A 22,687-nucleotide genomic window follows, 5' to 3' on the forward strand; every position below is an offset into this window, starting at 1 on the left:
AGGAGATGGCAAGAGTGAACATCAACATTTTAGGAATCAGTGAACTAAAATGGACTGGAACGGGCAAATTTAATTAAGTTGTTCAGATCAGATCAGATCAGATCAGTCGCTCAGTCGTGTCCGACTCTTTGTGACCCCATGAATCGCAGCACGCCAGGCCTCCCTGTCCATCACCAACTCCTGGAGTTCACTGAGACTCACGTCCATTGAGTCAGTGATGCCATCCAGCCATCTCATCCTCTGTCGTCCCCTTCTCCTCCTGCCCCCAATCCCTCCCAGCATCACAGTCTTTTCCAATGAGTCAACTCTTCACATGAGGTGGCCAAAGTACTGGAGTTTCAGCTTTAGCATCATTCCTTCCAAAGAAATCCCAGGGCTGATCTCCTTCAGAATGGACTGGTTGGATCTCATTGCAGTCCAAGGGACTCTCAAGAGTCTTCTCCAACACCACAGTTCAAAAGCATCAATTCTTCGGTGCTCAGCCTTCTTCACAGTCCAGTAACAATTTCTTTGAATTGAGTATGGACTAAACATGAACAATGTTTGGTGTATGTGTGTGTGTGTGGGCAGGTGCTTGTTACTAAAGTGAATTCTAACCACAGAAGAAAAAAGAGCCAAAGACAAACATTTTATTTTATAATGACATTTAATCCACTGGCATTTTATACAAAATAGACTTTGGTCAGATAGCATTTGAGCTCTTGTTTCAAATAGTAAACATGCAAAAGAAGTGAAGTATAAGAATATTCAAACTGTGAATGAAAAATATTGCCTGCCATATCAGAATATGAAAGATGTTGCAGCCACCAGCCACTAACTCTGTTCCCAAGGGTGAGCCTTGAAGGAACTCAGGATGAAAACACAGAATGCCCACTATCAAGCCCTCAGTCACTGCAGGCACCTTCAGCAGTGCACCTTGAGGGGACTCCGGAAGGAAAAGAACGAGACTTGACCCTAGAGAGCTAAGGTGCAAATCAAATGAATGATTGCAGTGAGCTCAGACTCTTGCATCGTTCCATACTTAGAAAAGAGTTAAATTCATTAACTTGAAATACCTGGTTTTCTTTAATCAGTAATTTTTTGATGTTCTGATCACCTGGTCTTTGTTGCAAAACTCCTATGTACCCTGTCCCCCACCCCACCCCACCCCACCCCCTGCTCCTGCTCTTTGGAACAGTCCTCAAAGCTATTTCAGAGACTGCCTCCTGAATTTAAATCCTCAGCAAGTCTGCCAAATAAAACACAATTCTTCTAAAATAGACCATTTTTAAAATCCAGAAAGCACTGTCAAAGAAAAATCATATTACTGTTTACATACATACATTTCCTTCTTATTTCTTACATAAATTATTGTTTCATTAGCTTCAGTTATAATCTTTGGGATTGAAGACATAGTATGTACAGTAAGGAACTGACATGATTAGAAAGTGCTGGTTTCATTGTAAATCCTCCTCCATGTGGAAAAAAATACAAGAAAATACATGGAATATTCACCCTGTAACTACCCACTGGCAAGAATCCATTTGACCATCTGTTGTATGAGTCACATTTCTTCAATTAAACAATCACTGATGTGAAGAGACAGCTCCAGATTTTGTTAAAATGTTTTCTCACTGGATATGTAGGGCTCAGGATCTATCCATTCCATTCCATATACTCATGGAAGCTGCCATTTTGTTTCAAGTCTAGATAATGGGAAAAGAAGCTGAAGCACAGGATTAGGCTTCACGTTCTAATGGAGGGTAGAGAGAAGTTCATGGAAATGGTTGTCATATTCTTTCCTCTCAGGAACCTTAAGAAAAAAAAAAAAAGATTAAGGCACTTTTTATACTTTCTTTCACTGGGCTTATCACAGGTTAGTATTGAAACAAAGATGTTTTCTGTAGTTATTATTCAAGTATAGAAAGAACTGGGAATAAAAATTGTTTGAGTTGGGAAGAAATGAACAAAAATATTTATCCCGCCCATCCTGACTACATTCTCTTTTGCAAACCTGTTCTCTTTGAAAATCCCATTTGAACGCATCCAAGTATCTATCACTCTTAGGTTTTGCAGGAAATAATTTGGAAGAAAATGTCAACGAAATAAAGAGGTAGAAACTGGAGGATGGAAAGAAGCTAATGTTTCGTGAGTCACAGAACTTCTTGTATCCTCACCAAGATTCTTCAACCCTGCATGTCCCACCTGCTCGGTCTACTTATATGTGATGTAAAATCTCACACAGCTGCCCAGGATTCCTATATTTTTATGAGGAGCTTTTTTTTTTTTTTTTTAATTGCTCTCGGAGGAGTGAAAGGGTACTTGTCAACTAAAGTCTGTTTTTCCTTCATCTAGTTTCTGCTTTGCAAGATATCATAGCTTCTGATTTTATCTTTCTGGGCACATTGTTTCAATTTCTCTCTATAAGTAGGGAGTTCAACCAATTTTGTCATAAGGATGCCACACAGACATCTAGACATGTGGTGGGCAGAACGTTGCCTAGTATAGTCATCATATGCATCCTTAGAACACTACACAGTACCTCCCAATAAACAGAATCATCATAGCAGTCCTCATCAGGTGGTTGTGCCCAGAAAGGAATCTTTAAAATCGCACCTGTGAAAGCAGGGAGAAAATAAGTCATGGTTATGAGGCTGAAAAGGAAAATCAACCTGCTTAGTAATTAAAATACTGTTATAAAGTCATCCCCTGGAGCTTACCTGATTACTGTCAGAAGTGTAGAAAAATTTTGTTTACCAATGTTTAATAATATCTATTATGTTGAGAGCATGAGATAGAGGGAAATGTTTATTTTTTATGCTCACCTGTGATTAGCCCTCCAACAAGTGCTGTTGCAATGGATGAACCTAGCGCGGCTGCCTGACTGACCGTCTTAGTCCTAGGAGGCAAAAAATGCAGAATTGTTTGTCCAAGATGCCTGGCAATAAAAACCGCATCTCCTGAGGGTGTGCATGCCTGCCACCTTCAGGCCAGAGTGCAGCATGACATACCAGCAAACAGTTACTACAATTTTTCTTTAATCTCATATATTTTCTTTGAAACTCTTAATGTTCACAAATTCTTATAAGCACATATACAAGAACCACCTTTTTCTTCAGAAATGATGAAAATATCTTCCTCAGAAAGGGTTTCAGTTCAGTTCTGTCGCTCAGTCGTGTCTGACTCTTTGCGACTCTATGAATTGCAGCACACCAGGCCTCCCTGTCCATCACCAACTCCCGGAGTTCACCCAAACTCACGTCCATCGAGTCGGTGATGCCATCCAGCCATCTTATCCTCTGTAGTCCCCTTTTCCTCCTGCCCCAATCCCTCCCAGCATCAGAGTCTTTTCCAATGAGTCAACTCTTCGCATGAGGTGGCCAAAGTACTGGAGTTTCAGTTTTAGCATCATTCCTTCCAAAGAACACCCAGGGCTGATCTCCTTTAGAATGGACTGGTTGGATCTCCTTGCAGTCCAAGGGACTCTCAAGAGTCTTCTCCAACACCACAGTGCAAAAGCATTAATTCTTCGGCGCTCAGCTTTCTTCACAGCCCAACTCTCACATCCACACATGACCACTGGAAAAACCATAACCTTGACTAGACGGACTTTTGTTGGCAAAGTAACGTCTCTGCTTTTTAATATGTTATCTAGGTTGGTCATAACTTTTCTTCCAAGGAGTAAGCGTCTTTTAATTTCATGGCTGCAGTCACCATCTACAGTGATTTTGGAGCCCCCCCAAATAAAGTCTGACACTGTTTCCACTGTTTCCCCATCTACTTCCCATGAAGTGATGGGACCAGATGCCATGATCTTAGTTTTCTGAATGTTGAGCTTTAAGCCAACCTTTTCATTCTCCTCTTTCACTTTCATCAAGAGGCTCTTTAGCTCCTCTTTACTTTCTGCCATAAGGGTGGTGTCATCTGCATATCTAAGGTTATTGATATTTCTCCCGGCAATCTTGATTCCAGCTTGTGCTTCTTCCAGTCCAGCATTTCTCATGATGTACTCTGCATAAAAGTTAAATAAGCAGGATGACAGTATACAGCCTTGACGTACTCCTTTTCCTATTTGGAACCAGTCTGTTGTTCCATGTCCAGTTCTAATTGTTGCTTCCTGACCTGCATGTAGGTTTCTCAAGAGGCAGGTCAGGTGGTCTGATATTCCCATCTCTTTCAGAATTTTCCACAGTTTATTGTGATCCACACAGTCAAAGGCTTTGGCCTAGTCAATAAAGCAGAAATAGATGCTTTTCTGGAACTCTTTTGCTATTTCGATGATCCAGAGGATGTTGGCAATTTAAGCTCTGGCTCCTCTGCCTTTTCTAAAACCAGCTTGAACATCTGGAATTTCATGGTTCACGTATTGCTGAAGCCTGGCTTGGAGAATTTTGAGCATTACTTTACTAGCGTGTGAGATGAGTGCAAGTGTGCAGTAGTTTGAGCATTCTTTGGCATTGCCTTTGTTCTGGATTGGAATGAAAACTGGCATTTTCCAGTCCTGTGGCCGCTGCTGAGTTTTCCAAATTTGCTGGCATATTGAGTGCAGCACTTTCACAGCATCATCTTTCAGGATTTGAAATAGCTCAACTGGAATTCCATCACCTCCAGTAGCTTTGTTCATAGTGATGCTTTCTAAGACCCACTTGACTTCACGTTCCAGGATGTCTGGCTCTAGGTGAGTTATCACACCATCATGATACTCATTTGATTTTCTTCTTTTGTAAGCTGTCTGTTAATTTTACCAGAATTTACCAAGATCTTTTACAAGGTATTAAAAAATGTTCTGATGAAAAATATTCCATGATAAAATAGGCTTGCAAAATGCTGGATTAGACAAAATTAACAGCATTATTAAAGTTAGGCTGCCATGATTTGGAAAAAATGTCCCCTAAGTATATTAACTTCTCCTTGTTCTATGTTTGCCAATAAACCCAATTTACATTTTCATAATCTGAATAGACACATGTGAGTAAGTAGGCTTGACTCTAGGACAAAGTATTGTATCTATTCTGTGAGATATGTGTGAATTTTGCCCACACATGTGAATGGACTTTCCAAGGTTTGCCCCCTCAACTCCTCTTGAGTAAATTAAATTGTTGCTAAATCTGTATACCCAAGGACTAGACTCTTAACCATGAAATCTACCCCAAATCTGGCCACTGAGCAAGAATCAAGCCTACTTTCTCTCGTGTAGAGAGATTCAGATTATTAAAATGCAAATTGGGAAATGTTTCTTTGGCCCTCGTTTATGTCTCTTTGGCTTCAGTAAGAACAGTACTTACAAACTGTGGTCTGGATTGCTAAAGAAAAAACTCTTATCACTGGGTTTCTCCAAGAGTGAGAGGAAACAGCACTTGACCTTGGGGAATAGGAAAACATTCTTTCACTCACGAGTCAGATTCCTCCAAGGCTACAGTGATGATGCCAGCAAGGCCTCCTATCACACCAGGTAAGCCATGTAGGTTATGGACTCCACAGGTGTCATGGATCCTCAGTTTAGTAGTGAAAAGTGGCTGAAATTGTAAAAAGAGGAAGCCTTATTATTTTGTTAGCTATAGAGAGCCCTGTGACTAAAGTAAATGAACATGCAGGAAAATGTTTATCTCCAGGCCAGTTTCCCATCCACATCTGAAACCCACTTACATCAAAGAATCTGAATACACTGGTGGCAAAACTTTTCATTTCAGTCTTAAGTAGGTGGATGTGACAGTAAGTGATTTTAAGTCCTGCTCATTCTTACCTACTGGTGGGATCTTAAATCCTCTGAAAAGAGCTCAGAGTCTTTAATTACACAAAGCAAACATCATCAACAAATGTCAACCACAACAAAAACTGAGAAAAGTAATACAAGTAATTAACATTCAGTTCATATTGTTACAAGTAACGAATATTCACAAAAGAAGGCAAGAAAGAGTAGAAAGCACTGGAACACTGACACAATGAGTGCTCCAAGGAGAGGTGCTTAGGAAAGGACTTTTCATAGGTTTCTCTGCTGGTGGGATATGAGACGGTGATGGGGCAGGTCCAAAGTTTGACTGAGAGTGTCTGTTAATACTTACAGTCAGGAACTTGAACCCAAACACGGAGACCGCTCCTGCAATGCTCCCAATGATCATAGCACAATAGGGGGGAATCTCCATGTCCGCACAAGTGCCCACAGCCACTCCTCCAGCCAGAGTTGCATTCTGAATGTGAACCTGCGTGGAGCACAGAAATGTGAGCGAGAGGAGCTGGAGTTTAGAAGGACTGTAGCAATCTCAGGGTCGATGGATTCCACATACATTCTTTAGTTGGGAGGGTTATGGATTCTTATTTAAGAAGGCTCTTTGTAGTTCCAGAAGGCCTTTCTTCCCAGCAGTTGACCTGTGGTATCTTTCTTATAGGGTTCCTTGGTTGTTCACGAGAGATCGAGTTAGTAAGACTAGGGTGGGGAGGGATGTGGCAGAATCAAGAGAAGTTGTGGGAGAGTGGGAATATGCAGCAGTTATTCTGGCAGTGTTCTGCCTCTTTACGCAGCTTTGGAATGCGTTTATAGTTACTGTGAACTGAAACAGGCTTATGGCTGCTGTGTGCTTTGCTGAGTCCTTGATGTTCCACTAATCAAGGACAGGATTTAAAGGCATTGAAATGTACGTATTACACATCAAAGACAACAGCTTTTGCCAAGTGTCACTGTTCTGAGAACATCTGAGAATGGAGAAAAGAGGAACCAGTTTCCATTTACCAGAATTCCTCAGAAAAATTATATTCTGGCTGTTCTGCCAAAGGAAAAAAGGTTGTCAGTACTTTTGAAAGAGATCCACTGAGCCATGCATGATTGCTTCTTTTAATTGTTTTCATTTATTTTTCTCATGAAACAATTTGTAGAGAACTGAAAGACATGTTCTTAGCTATGTTTAGAAATATTTTGATACAATATCTTTTTTCTCTCTCAGCTTAGAAAGAGTGGCCGATTTGAGGATTATTCCTTCACTGACATTTCTTTAGCTCATAGGCAAGAAACTAAAAAGACCATTATGGGGGATTTTAAAAAATGTTTTATTTCGAAATAATTATAGACATGTAAAAGTTGCAGAAATATTGCAGAGCATTTCCATATATACCACATCCAGTTCCCCCCAATGTTAACATCTTACATCATCACAGAACTAAGAAATTAGCATTGGTGTACTACTATTGAAGACCTTATTTGAATTTTACCAATATTCCCACTAATATCCCTTTTCTTTTCCAGAATCCTATTCAGGATCCCTGGAGAAGGAAACGGCAACCCACTCCAGTATTCTTGCCTGGAGAATCCCATGGACTGTAGCCTGCCAGGCTCCTCTGACACGGCTTAGCAATTAAACCACCATTCAGGATCCCTCAGTACATTTAGTTGTTATTTCTTTGAAATATTTGCTGTTAGAAAAATAGAACCAACTTGCATTCTCCCACTCTTTTTCTACCCTTATAGAAAGTGCTGTTTCTAAGAAAGATTTTCTGAAAACTTGGGGACAGTTGGCTCTATCGGTAAAGAAACATGTTTCAGATCTTTGATTTTTTGCATGATTATATTCCTGTGTGCATGCTCAGTCGCTTCAGTCATGTCCGACTCTTTGCAACCCCATGGACTGTGGCCTGCCAGGCTCCTCTGTCCATGGAATCTTCGAGGCAAGAATACTGGAGTGGGTTGCCATGCCCTCCTCCAGGGGATCTTCCCAACTGGGGGATTGAAACTTTGTCCCCTGCATCTCCTGCATTGCAGGCAGATTCTTTACCCACTAAGCCACCTGGGAAACCTGACTATATTCCCTGTAAAACTGTAAATTCCTTGATAATATTTTTTTAATTTGTCACAGTACAGATCTGAAAAATAAGGGAATGTTATTTTCAGATTATTCTCCAAGGTCTGCAGTGTTGTGATTTGTTCGGGCAGCTCAGCAGTGATGCAGAAATGAGTTACTCATCAGAGCAGCCATCAGGGTCACTTAGCAAACTTCCATGGGGGTTAACATGACACTCACCATATTGAGCTTGCCTCGGCTCTCGAGAAGGCTGGAACATGCGTAGGCTGTGACCACGGAGGCAGCGAGAGAGAAGTACGTGTTCACGATGGCCCTGTACTGTTTCTTTGCTTCATCAGCAGTGGCAGAATTAAAGCTAGGCCAAAATATCCATAAGAAAAGAGACCCTGCAGTAAATCACAGAAACGGATATTATTAATCGTTCTGAATATGAAAGACAGTCCAGAGGAAGTCGTTTACCATGGGCACAGACATGCTGTCTTTACTTTTAGGCTTTGTTGTCTAAGAGTTAGGGGGAAAGAGAGGCATTCCCTTGTGTCTGAGCAAATAGACAAGAATCAGGCAACTTCATCCCAACTCACCAATCATCGCAAACAAGTCCGAGTGGTATACAGACTCTTCATTGGGATGTTTTTCTTTCAATCCTGATCGATACAAGATGCCTGCTACAGCCAAACCAAAGTAAGCCCCAAAGGCATGGATGGTCATCGATTCTCCAGTATCAGAGGCCTGAGGGGGGAAAGCATTCATGTAAATAGAGGTGACACTCAACACAGGAGGGAGGTCATTAAGGACTGCTTCATGCGTTAAACAAAAAAGATCAAGAGCGAGAATGAATGTGTCAGAGAAAGGGGAATAAAACAGGATCATGTAAAAGAAAAGGCACGGGCATTGGAGCAACACAGAACTGACTTTCAGTCCTAGGTCAGGTACTTCTCTGATGTGACTTTAGACAAATTATTTCTACTTCTTTGAATCTCCAGTTGTGTGAAATGGAGAAACGTTACCCAGCCAGTACAGTTGTGGTGGGATTTAGATGGGACCGTGTTTTTCAAGGGCTAGGTCCTTAGTGGGCACTCAATACAGTTCAGGTTACTTTTTCAGGTTACACAGATTCTTAGTGCGATATTAGGCACTGCACCTGATACAAAATAAGCATGACTTTTGCATTCATTGACTCTGCTATGATGACATGAAAACCAATTGAGGTCCAAGATTCATTTGAAGAAATGTATTTTATGTCCCTCTTTAGAACACTGAGTGGATATGATGCAGTTTCCTACAGTTCTTGTCTCTAGAGGGAAAGTTCAGAGTGCCAAACCCAAGGCATTGCTGTGTACTTATGAAAGTAGAAAAATGATACAAATTTGTTAATTTACTTACATTTTCATGCTTGATAAACTCTTACATACCTTTCAGGTTCAGTTTAGCTGTCACTTTCCTCAAAGAAACCTTCCTTGATTCCACAATCTAAATTAGGTCTTCTAGGTATATTTCCTCAGAGCCCTTCTATTTATTTTTCATTGTATGTGTTGCAATTTATAGTAATAATTGTGTGTGTGTTTGTGATTCTATGGGTAGGTGGTTGAATGTATGAATATTTGTTGGATTTCTGTCTCTCCCACTAGACTGTAAACTCTATGAAGAGACGTTTGCAACTGAATCACCAACACATGATACCTAGAAATTTGCCAAAGTATTTGTTATCAAGTCATATGTTCAATAGAAGCATAAATGGACACAAATTTGAGCAAACTCTGGAAGGCAGTAGAGGATGGAGGAGCCTGCTGTGCTGTAGTCCATGAAGCCCCCAAATGATGGATACAATTTAGCAACTGAACAACAACAAGAATAAATAGAATACTGGAGAGTGCCCGACATATTCAATTTCCCTTGGGGGAATCAATCAGATTTTCATGGAGGGGAAGACATTTGATCAAAGTTTTAATAAAAGACTTTGAAAGGGCAATTCATTTAGTAGTTGAAATATAAATAGGAATTGGTCATTGATAGAAAGTGTATTTACATAAAAAGAATTGTAGAGCTAGGAAATTCTGGATTTGAATTCAGATTCAGGCAAGTTGGTCATTTAGTATCTGTGATAATCAGTTTCATTGTCTATAAATGAATCATAATAATGCATCATAATACCTGTCTAACACTGTTGTGGTGTCAATGCAATTAGATAATGTTTATAGAATTTCTAGTTTATGATAGTTACTCGAAGGATGACTATGATTATTACTTGCTATGGTGTCACGGCCACCAAGGTTTGTCCCTGCTTATTTATGGTGGGCATCTAACGTGTGTTGTGCTGTTCAAAGCTAGGTAAGTATCAATTGAACCCTTACCCATAATATCTTAAAAACCAGATATTCATTGGCAGCATAGACAGTAATTTCTAAAATTGTCATGATCAGCATCTGGACTGGACTTGTTTTACCCAGGACAGCTCCAAAAGAAATCAGAACTGTGACTGTACTGAAGTCTGCGTGTATCATGCTGAGGGAAGAAGAAAGAAGACGTTGAAAACCAATGCGCAACTTAAATATGTGAGTTGTAATGAATATAGCATCCCCTTGTCCAGAGTTCAAACCCCCTCTCCCCATCTGTTCCCTCCCATCAGGTGCTTCTTCCAGACCTACTTTTGTCCTCTCCCACTTCCTTGCCCACCTCCACCTCCATTCACCATGCAATCTTTAGTTACTCTCGCATTTCCTTTAGCCTACCTGTTCTTTACTTCTTTTAGGGTTTTACCTTATTTCTGTTGATCTGATAAATGAATTACCTTCTAGAGCCTTTACATGTCAAAAACAGCCTCAGAAAAATTACTAAAGAAGGATTTTTGCCCTCTCTAGCTAAAATGAAAGGAATAATAATTTTATGGAAGGGGATTTCTTATACCCTTAAGGGCAAATCAGAGAGCATATACACATGAATATATGGCCCAGTTCAGTTGAGCAAGGCATTGATTTAGATCCTTGGATCCCAATGATCTTTGTTTCATGGAAGGGAGACAATCTGCAAGCTAGTTCAGAGGCTGACTTTTAGGAGACTAAGAAGAGAAACAACTGCTCTGAAAACACAATGATTGGAAAGTAATGGGTGCTCACTTTTTCATTTCTATTAGGAATTTCTGTCCGTGGCTACGAAAGATCCCCTGTATAATAGTGCCCCATTGGAGTCCCAGAGCAGCTATAAGTAGGTTGATGCCCACACCACTGAAGCCATATTTCCACAAGAAGGTCATGAGGAAGCCGAACCCAGCGAATACCATAATGTGCACATCTTGGAAGACTGCAAAAGAGGAGAAAGAAAAAGAAATCTGCATAAGGGGAGCACTGAGAAAGTGTGACATCATAGTATATTCCATTTACTAAGTGCTGCATCTTTTTCAGAAAACACCACAAAAGGAAAGTTAACTGCACAGCCAAAGGCTGGGTTGCAGTGCCAGTGTGGCTACTTACCCGCGAGGAGACCTTGGGCAAGTGATTGAGCCTTTTCTTGGAAAACTATGCACTATCATACCAATATGTCTTTCATCCTCTCCCTGAAGAGTTTTCTGTTACTTTTCACGCGAGGATACCTTTGCTAAATACAGTACCAGAATCACCTGTTCTTGCAGACTTTCCAAGTACTCCCAGGGAAAATTAATATTTCTTCCAGTTTTCCCCAAACCTCAGCTTTAGCAGTTGTTACATTGGATTACCATTTATTTACCACGTATCATACTGTAATAGTTATCTGATGAGGGGTCCATTACCTGCACTAGATTGTGAGTTTCCCGGTTGAAGGGTTTAGGGCTTTCTTATCTTTTGACCCCCGAATCTGTCACAAAAGCCTGCATATAAAGAATGAGGCACTATTGACTAAATGATTGAGAAGGTATCTTTACGTCTCAAATGGAAATCTTAACAGATCATTATTTAAGTCATATAGATTGATGTCTTTGTTTACACTTTCTAAACCAATGGAAGGAAGGCTGTATCCTCTCGAGGAACAAATTCTTGACTTAGTTCTGCAGATGGAGGCTGAGGTTCCCCCAACAGTGTCACGTGATCATGTGACCTTGGGCAAATCACCTTGGGCAAGTCACCTCTCCTCAGGGCATTTTGGCGTTCTCATTTGCAAGCCTACTGAAAAGGCTCTATTCCACATTTTCTGGGGCTGTAGGGTTTCTGTCGAGTGACAGCTCTCACTTCTCTCTGAAAAACGCTCTTGTCCAGTCACAGCCCTTCCCTTGGGTCACCTGAACCCAATGACTGGTTCACAACAGCATCCCCTCGCCTTGGGAAAAGAGCCACTTGAAGCTAGACAATCCCAGTCTCAGAGTTTCCTAAGGTCACCTGAGGCTTTCTCTCTCTGCCTGAACCCTTCTGCTGCAGGTATTGATCATAAGACATGCCCCAGTAAACTTCCTTCAGGCTAATGTTGCTCGTAGAGTCTATAGCACCTTCCTGGGGGCTCCCCTTGTCTCTGTAGAGCTTTCCTGACTTTCCTTCCGACATAACTTGTATATCACATTTTTTTCAAACTTTGCAAGTTAAATCCGATGCACTAATCTGTAGCAGTGATCATACACCTGGAAGTGGATAAAGATGCTGTGTTTCCAAGGATTCCCAGTATTTGAAAAGGGCTGGTTGGAAGTATGGGAACTCACCCTACAGCCTTATTCCATGACAGATCCCAGGACAGGCAGAGGTTGGCATCATGTATTGAATCACAAGGGTCTTTTGGTGGTCTAGAAGCTAGTCTCATTTGTGCATGAGTTCAGCAAATGTTAAGAATAAAGACAATGAGAAAACCAGACCCAAACTTCTAATTCAGGCACACACAGCATCAGCCTTTTTTCGACCCCATCCAGGCAGTGAGTCTTTTGATCATTTTATTGTTCATTGGCTCCACCTCCCAAGAGAGTCGGTATGAGGAGGGTGAAAAGGGAAAAAATAAATTTCTGAAGATTCTCTTTCCTTAGCAGCTTTGAAGGAGGTCTCAGAGAGGAGAATGCTGCAGTCTTTTTTTCCTAGTGAGATAATGCATACTGGCAACAATTTGACTTATACCCACATTCTGAATGCCCACCTTCATCTCATTGCCTATCCATCCAGAAAACTAATGAATTGGGATTTTACCTGACTTATCAACAGGCAACTGTCAAATTGTTTGGCTTTGGAAATATAGGTGACTATATATATATATATATATTTTTTTTTTCTTTACAAATTGTTTTTACCACTTTTTAATGTAAACGTTTGATTTAGGTCATAGTTGGAGTGGAGCTCAGAGAATATGCCTGACTTACTGACTTGCTATGATTTTATTAGACCTTTCTGAAACTCAGTTTTCCTCCTCTTTTAAAGAACAGTTTGAATTTGATGAAGTCTAACGTCTCTCCTAGCTCTACAACTTCCTTTGCTGATGTTTATTTTATTGATGCATAGTTGATTTACAATATTGTGTTAATTTCAAATGTACATATAACATAATAATTCATACCTGTCTGTCTATATTCTTTTTCAGATGTGCTCCCATCATAGGTTATTATAAGGGTTCCTTGTGCTGAACAATAGGTCTTTGTTGTTCATTTTACTTTGTTTTTAGATCAGACTCTAAGATCCAGGGAAATTAGATAATTTACTTATACTCACAAAGCTAAAATTAGAGTAAGAACCCAGTCTACTGACTTCACTGGGTTTTTTCATTACTTCAAGCTACTTTTCTAAAATTTTTTCTTTTTTTCCCCCTAGAGTGCTCTTGTTCCTCCTACAGTCTGCTGATTTAAAAATATGGAGTAGCCAACTAATTTAAAAATTGGCTTAGCCAATTTTTAATGACTCACACTAGGAGGAATAATTCTTCAGATTCCATCCTTCTCCCCCTTTGGTGGTAAATCAGACATTTCCCCCCTTTATTTTTAATTTTTCTTATACAAATTTTTCATACCTACAGAAAAGTAGAAGACTAGTATAATGGACACAAATATATCTATCACCTAGATTTAACAGTTGTTAACATTTTGCTATGTACATGCTTCATCCCCTATTTTTTCTTGAAATATTTTGAAGTAAATAACAGACATGACATTTCACTTCTAAACACTTATGTATCCCTAAAAATTTAAGGACATTTTTCTACACAATCATAACACCATCATCATTCCTGGCAGAATAATCACAATTTATAATTATAATCTAGCACGTCATGTTCAGATTTCCCTAGTTGTCCCCAGAGTAGCTCTTACAGCTGATGGGAAACCAGATATGCTGTAGGAGGGAGGGATGTCCTGCGTTGACGGTGGTCCGATTTTTTTTTCTCCTGTAATCTCATGCTTGTTACTGCTTTTCGCCACAAGGGGGCCTAAGAACCTCAAGAAAGTGAAGTCGCTCAGTCGGGTCCGACTCTGCGACCCGGTGGACTGTAGCCCACTAGGCTCCTCCGTCCATGGGATTCTCCAGGCAAGAGTACTGGAGTGGGTTGTCATTTTCTTCTCCAGGGGATCTTCCTGACCCAGGGATGGAACCCAGGTCTCCCGCATTGCAGGTAGAGGCTTTAACCTCTGAGCCACCAGGGCAGACCCCTAGAACCTCATCTATTATTTAAATTGCTAAAGAGAGCTTACAAAGTTGACTCAACAGATAATGATTCTGTATAAAAGGTATGGATAAAAAGGTTTATAAACAGTTAGGATGATGCATTATCTTTCATCCTGCTCTAGAAATTTATTTGTGGGTAAGCACTAGGGAGAGGGTCATCAAGTCAGTTTTATGGCGCAGTTCAATTATGCTGCATTAAAGGAATTCTTTATGGAAGGAAAAAGGTATTTCTTTACTGGTTGGAATTTCTGTGAAGTACTCTGACAGGTTTCAAGGACTGCCAAGTCTCATCTAAATCAGATATTCTCAATAGCTGGCAATTTTTAAAAATTGAATTATAATTGATTTAAAAAATTGTGTTGGTTTAAGGTACTGTGATTCACTTTTTTTTTTTTCAGATTACATTCCATTATAGGTTTTTACAAGATATTGAGTCAGATTCCCTGTGCTATATAGTAAATCCTTGTTGCTTATTTATTTTAGGTAAAGCAGTTTTTATCTGTTAATTCCATACTCTTAATTTGTCCATTCCTCTCCTCTTCGGTAGCCATAAGTTTGTTTTCTGTGTCTGTGAGTCTGTATCTGTTTTGTATACAGATTCATTTGTATTATTTTTTAGATTCCATGCATACGTGATGTCATATAGTATTTGTCTGTTTCTGTCAATAGCAGGCAATTTTAGCCTCTAAAGTAAATTTGGCAATGTCTGGTAATTTTATTCTGTATTTTACTATCACATGTAGCTTGGACCAGGATATCTTTGAAAGCCCTGATAACTTTAAAATGTAATTGATGATTTCAACTCTCCTCTTCCACCACCAACCACAAACAAAATGAAACAGAGCCTTCTTTCCCCTCTACCTCCTGTACATGCCTGCTGCCTAGAATGTCCGCTCCTCCCCACACCCGACTTTTTTTTTGGGGGGGGGGCACTCTGTGTGGCTTGTAGGATCTTAGTTCCCTGACCAGGGATTGAACCTGGGGCCCGAGCAGTGAGAGCACTGAGTTCTAACCACTGGACCTCTAGGGAATTCCTCCACCTCCAATGCTTCTTTACCTGGCCTACTTCCAGATGACTTTCAAGGACCAGGCGCTCTGCACAGTGCCGCTGGGCACGGCTGCAACACTGTGGGTGCCCCTCTGGTTTTAGTTCATGTGTTTATGTGCTTGTCTGTGCCCATTTACCATTTATTCAGATAGACTGTTGAACGAGTACTGCCGGTAAGGCATGCTTCCAGGGGAAAGTGAGTGCAAGCGTTAAGGTAGGAATCTCTAAATGGCTCGTTCCTTGGAGACCCAGCAGAAGGTTTGGCACTCCAGCTTTTCCGGAGATGCCTAGTTTATGCAGGAATAAATGACTCACAGGTGAGGGCCGCTGAGAATTTGCCTCTTTGGGATTCTAGGGCTCTTATTCAGAGAAAGGATTCTTCTGGATCAGATAGTTAAAACTGTTCAACTCACTCTCGAATTAGAAGCTGGTTGGCTGGTTTGGTTTGGTTTGTTTGTTTTTTAATGACTGAGGGCTGGCAAGCTGTTTGCATGCAGATAGCGATTGGTTCTTCGTGAGTTCCAATCTTTTGAACCATCTGGGGTTCGTCCTGAACTTATCTTTTCTGAAAGTAGTATCCCAGTAGTGGTATCTTTCCTCCCCTACTTTCACATATTCTGTTTTTATATATTTCAAATATTTGGAAAAAATAGTACAATGAAGAGCTATGTACTGTTTCCCTAGATTTATCAGTTGATAATATTTTCTGTATTTGTTCTCTCTTTCCAGATATATCTCTCAAACCATTGAAAAGTATGAGATTTTGCCCTAAACCACTTCAGCGTGAATCTCCAAAGCAAAAGAGCATTGTTTTAAATAACCACAGTATTATCCTCACATCTAAAAATATAACATGGATACAGTAACATCCGATTTGGAATCTATATTTGAATTTATTTGACTGTTTCCCAATTGTACTTTTATAGGATTTTTTGACCCCCTTTATCTACTCAAGTTTCATATATTTTGTTTGTTATGTGTCTTTGTATGCATGCTCAGTCGCTCAACTCTTGTGACCCCATGGACTGTAGCCTTTCAGGCTCCTCTGTCCATGGGATTATCCCAGCAATACTGGAGTGGGTTGCCGTTTCGTCTTCCAGGGGATCTTCCCAATCTAGGGATCGAACCTGTGTCTCCTGCATCTCCTACACTGGCAGGTGGATTCTTCACCACTGAGTCACCTGAGAAGCCCTTATTACATGTCTTTAGACTCTTTTAATTTAGAGTCTCTCACCAGGCTTTTTTGGGTTTCCCTGTGGCTCAGCTGGTAAAGAATCCGCCTGCAATGAGGGAGACCTGGTTTCAATCCCTGGGTTGGGAAGATCCCCTGGAGAAGCAAAAGGCTACCCAATCCAGTATTCTGGCCTGGAGAATTCCATGGACTGTATAGTCCATGGGGTTGCAGTCAGACATGACTGAGCGACTTTCACTTCACTTCACACCATGCTTTTTACTGGTGGTATTGATTGGCCTTTAATATGGAATGTACCACAGTTTGCATTTGTTTATTTCACCAAAATTAGAATCAGACTATATATTTTTGGCAAGACTATGAATACAGATGGTGTTGTGCAATTGCCATTTCATCATACCAGGTAGCACATAATTTGTTTGTCGTACTACTGGTGATGATACATCAGACCACTTGCTTAAGACTGTTCTGCCAGATCGCTTCCTGTGGATATACCTTTCATCCTGAGTTGCCCAATCACTTTTTACCTAATTTTAGCAGTCATTGGTGAACCTTGCTAGAGTCAATTGTTACATTTTTTAATTTCAAAATTATAATTTTTGTATCTATTACTTCTTTTGTAATTAATTAGTTGGCATTTGTATATAAAGAACTCCAATCTGATCCCCTTACCCTGCTTTAGGGTATATTTCTATGGACTCAATGAAGCCTTTTTCCTTTGTTTCAGTGTGTTATAATCTATCATCATCACACTATTCTTATTCTTAAACCTCTGCTGCTGCTAAGTCGCTTCAGTCGTGTCCGACTCTGTGTGACCCCATAGATGGCAGCCCACCAGGCTCTGCTGTCCTTGGGATTCTCCAGGCAAGAACACTGGAGTGGGTTGCCATTTCCTTTTCCAATGCAGGAAAGTGAGAAGTGAAAGTGAAGTCGCTCTGCCGTGTCCGACTCAGCGACCCCATGGACTGCAGCCTACCAGGCTCCTCCGTCCATGGGATTTTCCAGGCACGAGAACTGGAGTGGGTTGCTATTGCCCCCCAATTGAGCTAATTGGTGTTCTTTCACGTAGGATCCTGTGTTCTCCTGACACATCCCCGTTAGTGTATACCTGCTTGGTTTACCTTGTGCTTTCTTTGCCATGACCTGGAATGAGCCCCTCAGTGGAGAAGGTAGTTAGAAGCCAAGATTTCAGTTCTATTTCTACTCACTGCTTCCAGTTCTTTCACATAAACAAAACTGTTCAACTCAAAGGCAGCATACCAGAGTCCAGCATCTTTTTGTTAGATTATAAAACACAGCATGTTAACTCAGTTATTGTAACAATTTCAGGTATCATTTAGAATAGAAGCAAATAATTTCCTAGGAATTGTCTTCTGGCACTTTTAGTAACCCTTTGCCTGTAACATATATCTAGATTGCTGAATCTCTTGTAATAAATGAACTGAAGGAGGAATTCTCTGGCAGTCCAGTGGTTAGAACTCGACACTCTCACTGCTGTGACCTGGATTCAGTCCCTGGCTGGGAACTAAGGTCCTTCAAGCCTTGTCGTGGCCAAACATGAGTAAATAAATAAATAAAATCTGAATAAATATAGGGACCTTCTTAAATGGAGATTTTAAAAATAAATCCTTGTACTAATCTGTTGCTGTATCTTCCGTACTTCTTCAAGTGTGATCAATGTACAATGTAACAAGGTCACACATGGACAAACGATCCACTCAGAGTGACAAGACAGGCTAATGGATTCTAATGTTTAACAGAGGATGAAGAATTCATTGATGTGGTTTTAATGTCCCATAAGCATTAAACACCTTGTGTTTGTAGAATTTCTAATAGTCTTTAAAGAGCCTTCTTCTTAAACTCTACTTTTCTCTAGTCTTTCTTCGTGTTAGCAAGGATTAGTTCATAGTCGTGTGCCTGCGAGCTCAGTCAGGTCCAACTCTTTGCGATTCCATGGACTCTAGCCCACCAGACTCCTCTGTCCATGGGTTTTTCCAGGCAAGAGCACTGAGTGGGTTGTCATTCCCTCCTCCAGGGGACTTCCCACTCCGGGGGTTGAACCTGTATCTCCCGCGTCTCCTGCTTTGGCAGGTGGATTCTTTACCACTGAGCCTCAGCCACAGTCGGGCCTCATTTCTTGTCAAATTATTGGCCTCAACAAAGTGGTCAACTCTTTGCTGGGTGCCATGAAAGCCAAAACCATGGAGTCGAGCTAGTTTCTCTGGGGCCCGTCATTACGTGCCATGTGACGTCGGGTGTGCCACCCACTTCTGTGGTTGTGCCCTGGGATGGGTTCAGAGGCCAGGTCTCTGTGACCTCTCCCCTTTCTCGGCATTGCACAGCTGAATGCAGTAAGTGAGAGGGATGAATAAACTTATATTCAATTGAATTTGTTTCAAATGTAAATTAATATCCCACTTGATTTATTTTTAGAGCTTCCCTGGTGCCTCAGATGGCAAAGAATCTGCCTGCAATGCTGGAGACCTGGGTTCGAGCCCTGGGTTAGGAAGATCCTTTGGAGAAAGGCACGGCAACCCTGTCTAGCATTCTTGCCTGGAGAATCCCATGGACAGAGGAGCCTGCTGGGCGACAGTCACAAAAGAGTCAGACACAACACAGTGACTAACACACTGTTAGTGTGAAAAATTCATGACTTTCAGCATACTGCAATTGAGAACTCTCGTAATGCACTGTAAGCTTCTTAGATGGGAACTGAGCCTTTTCTGTCTTGAATCCCTGCGCTTGGCACAGTGCATGGTGCTAGGCTGCTGCTGCTGCTGCTAAGTCGCTTCAGTCATGTCCGACTCTCAGCGACCCCATAGACGGCAGCCCACCAGGCTCCCCCGTCCCTGGGATTCTCCAGGCAAGAACACTGGAGTGGGTTGCCATTTCCTTCTCTGGAGCATGAAAGTGAAAAGTGAAAGTGAAGTTGCTCAGTTGTGTCCAACTCTTAGCGACCCCATGGACTGCAGCCCACCAGGCTCCCCCGTTCATGGGATTTTCCAGGCAAGAGTACTGGAGTGGGGTGCTTGCCTTCTCCAATGGTGCTGGGCAGGCACTCTCAAATATTTGTTGACTTGAACTTTGCTTCTTAATTAGTGAATGTTTCATAAACTTCCCTCCAGTGACTTATGCTGTTACATAAGTTTGGTGTACATAGGTTGTTTTGAAATGTGGGGAAAAATATATACATATAATCAGTAAAATCATGTCATTTCTAGGGCTGTTCTACAAAGTATTTTAACCAGTGAGAAGGTAGCTGAACTGGAAGATTAGCACTAGGTGGAATTTTACATCTTGAGAGCCACCTCACTGAAGAGAGAACTCTTTTCCCTTTTGCTTTATAATTTATTACAGGGTAGTGAATATACTTCCCTGTGCTAGACGACTAGGACTTTGCCCATTCTATATATAATAGTTTGCACCTGCTAATCCCAAACTCCCAGGCTATCCCTCCCTGACCTCTCTTCCTGCTCGGCAACCACAAGCCTGTTCTCTGTATCTGTGGACCTGTTAGAAAGGAGAACTTTGAATTGTATATAGACTGGGCTGTGGAGAGCACTTTGAATGCAAGAAGACTGTTTTCCATGTAAAATGTCACCTTGTCTTCTGGTTACTGCCTTTCTTCTGGGCTCCCAGGGGCCTCTATTGCTTGAATCCTCCCTCCTTTATCCTGGCCCCTGCCTGTGTCCCAGCCCTCCTACCCTTACGGTGAGGAAGAGGTTGTGGTGTGTGTGTGTGTGTGTGTGTGTGTTGTTTCAAAGTACATTGATTGTTAATTATTATTATTATTGACAACTGTGACTTGATGTTTCCTCTGTAAAATGAAAAAGCACCCTGCTCTTGACATCATTCTTTTTTGATTCCTCTCTTGTTTTCATGTATGATATAGCTGATATAATAGAAAATCCTGTGAGCAATACTTTCAAGTTGGAGCCAGAAGAATAGATGATGAAATGAAATGTACAGAAGCGCACAGAGATGAACAGAATTCTTTTCTGTTTTGGTGTTCTTGAACTTGCAAATTGTAAAATTCTTGCATCCCAAATCCTTTCGGATATCTCTGTAAAGAGAACTAGATGTGGACTCAGAGCCTCTGACTTACAGCCCTAACTGTATCCTTTACTTGAGATGGTGCATTTTGACTCAGCAACTCTAGGTCATAATTTCTACTCGAGAATGCCCCCCATTATATATGTTCCCTCAAAAAATGTAGAAATAAAAGAACAAATGTCACATTGTTTTTGAAAAGCTTAGAGATAGGCTGTAGAACTATAATAAATATTGCTATTAGAATAATTTAATACAATTTAACATTTAATAAATAATAAATTATTTATACCTCACTAAAAAACCAGTCTATATAATAGGATTATGTTACTTCCTCCCCCCCACCAGTTAACAAGGTGAGGAGTATGCCTGGCTCATCATAGGCAGTCAGTAAATGGTAATTATTATTGTTATACTAAATATTTCGTAACCTGTTCTTCCAAACTTGAAACTAAATCCTTTCTTTCTTTCAGTCGCCATTCCCAGGGAAGGGTTCTGCTTTTAAACTATGTTGGGTGCTCACAATTCTATTCTCATCTCAGAGGAACAGCCTTCCTTTCAGAATATTATAAAACCCTCAGTACAGCATTTCCAGGGCTTCCCTAGTGGCTCAGTGGTAAAGAATCTGCCTGCCAATGCAGGAGACGTGGGTTCCATCCCTCCGGTAGGAAAATACCCTGGAGAAGGAAATGGCAACCCAGTCCAGTATTCTTGCCTAGGAAACCCCATGGACAGAGGAGCCTGGCGAGTTGTGGTCCATGGGGTCACAAAAGAGTCGGTCATGACTTAGTGCCTAAACAACAGTATCATTTATATCCTGTATCATCCTTAATATCCCTTCTTATACCTTAGGGCTCTCACATGAAATCCAGGTTCCCTTTCCCCATTACATTTTGTTTCTAGTTTCTCCTCCAAAGTTAACTCTTAAGTCTTTTTTTTCAGTGGGGGAGGGATATTTTTATACCTTGCAGAACTAGTAATCAAAGAAAAGGCAAGTCATTTACCTAAATGGGAAGGAAATCTAGAAAAGAGGGGATATATGTATACATATAACTGATTCACTTTGCCTCACGACAGAAACTAACACAATATTGTAGAGCAACTATGCTGCTGCTGCTGCTGCTAAGTCGCTTCAGTCGTGTCTGACTCTTCAGTCGTGTCTGACTCTGTGCGACCCCATAGACGGCAGCCCACCAGGCTCCCCTGTCCCTGGGATTCTCCAGGCAAGAACACTGGAGTGGGTTGCCATTTCCTTCTCCAAAGCAACTATACTCCAGTAAAACATTTTTTAAATTAAAAACAGAAAAAGAAGGTCAAAAATCGATCAATTAATTCAATTCTCAGCTTCTTGTTCTGATAGTTTCACACATACGGATTCTGTCCAAACACATGAACTGCAGAGACCAAATGTCCCAGCATAAACTTATATACCCTTAGCACTCAGAACTGTCACATAATTCTACAAGGGGCTCCAATGTAGAGCGCTACAGGTTACAATATCCACAGACCTCCCATTCTGAGAACCCAAAAATGTACGATAAGAAGCACGGCTCACTCACGGGGATACGATTCCATGGTTTTCTCCACGTCCATGGCAGCTGACTCAGTCTCGTTGGGATTCCTGGAAGTGTTCACACTCGTTTCATACTGAACAAATAATGCAAATAAAACAATCATGACAACTTCCAGGCCAATGGCCATGAGAGGGAACTTGAACCTCATGTTTGTGGCAAAGGACAGAGGCACACTGAGGCTTCCCGGGCTGTGGGAGGCTGATAAGGCAGAGGGGCTGCGCTGCGTGTGGAATTAGGCTATAAGCTCAAGGCACTCCAGTGACGCTGCAAGAAAAAAAAGGGGCAAGACTGGTGAAAACGCCCATCCACTGGAGAAAACTGTGCTCTGTAATCAGATTGCTGTAAATGCTGGTTTGAAGAAAATATGGTGTAGATTGACAGCAGCCCACTGACAGAAATGATCCTTTGCACACAGTGTCTAAACTCTTTTTTCTTTCTATTACATTTTAAAATTAAAAATG

At 41.1% G+C, this 22,687-nt stretch overlaps 1 protein-coding gene across 1 annotated transcript; it reads right to left on the reverse strand.

Moving 5' to 3' along the window:
- Positions 1–626: 626 nt before the first annotated feature.
- On the reverse strand, positions 627–22,374 carry RHAG (Rh associated glycoprotein). Its single transcript, XM_086370742.1, has 10 exons — positions 22,212–22,374; positions 10,883–11,066; positions 10,121–10,271; positions 8,351–8,498; positions 7,989–8,155; positions 6,042–6,179; positions 5,374–5,495; positions 2,805–2,878; positions 2,522–2,595; positions 627–1,792 (listed from the first exon to the last, which is right to left on the reverse strand). Exons 1-10 carry the CDS (start codon positions 22,372–22,374, stop codon positions 1,733–1,735), a joined length of 1,281 nt encoding a protein of 426 aa, XP_086226868.1. The 3' UTR covers positions 627–1,732.
- Between the last annotated feature and the right edge of the window lie 313 nt (positions 22,375–22,687).

The sequence above is a fragment of the Bos grunniens genome, chromosome 23 (assembly GCF_055505025.1).
Source record: "Bos grunniens cultivar Pamir isolate PY7600 chromosome 23, Bosgru_T2T1.0, whole genome shotgun sequence".
NCBI lineage: Eukaryota > Metazoa > Chordata > Mammalia > Artiodactyla > Bovidae > Bos > Bos grunniens.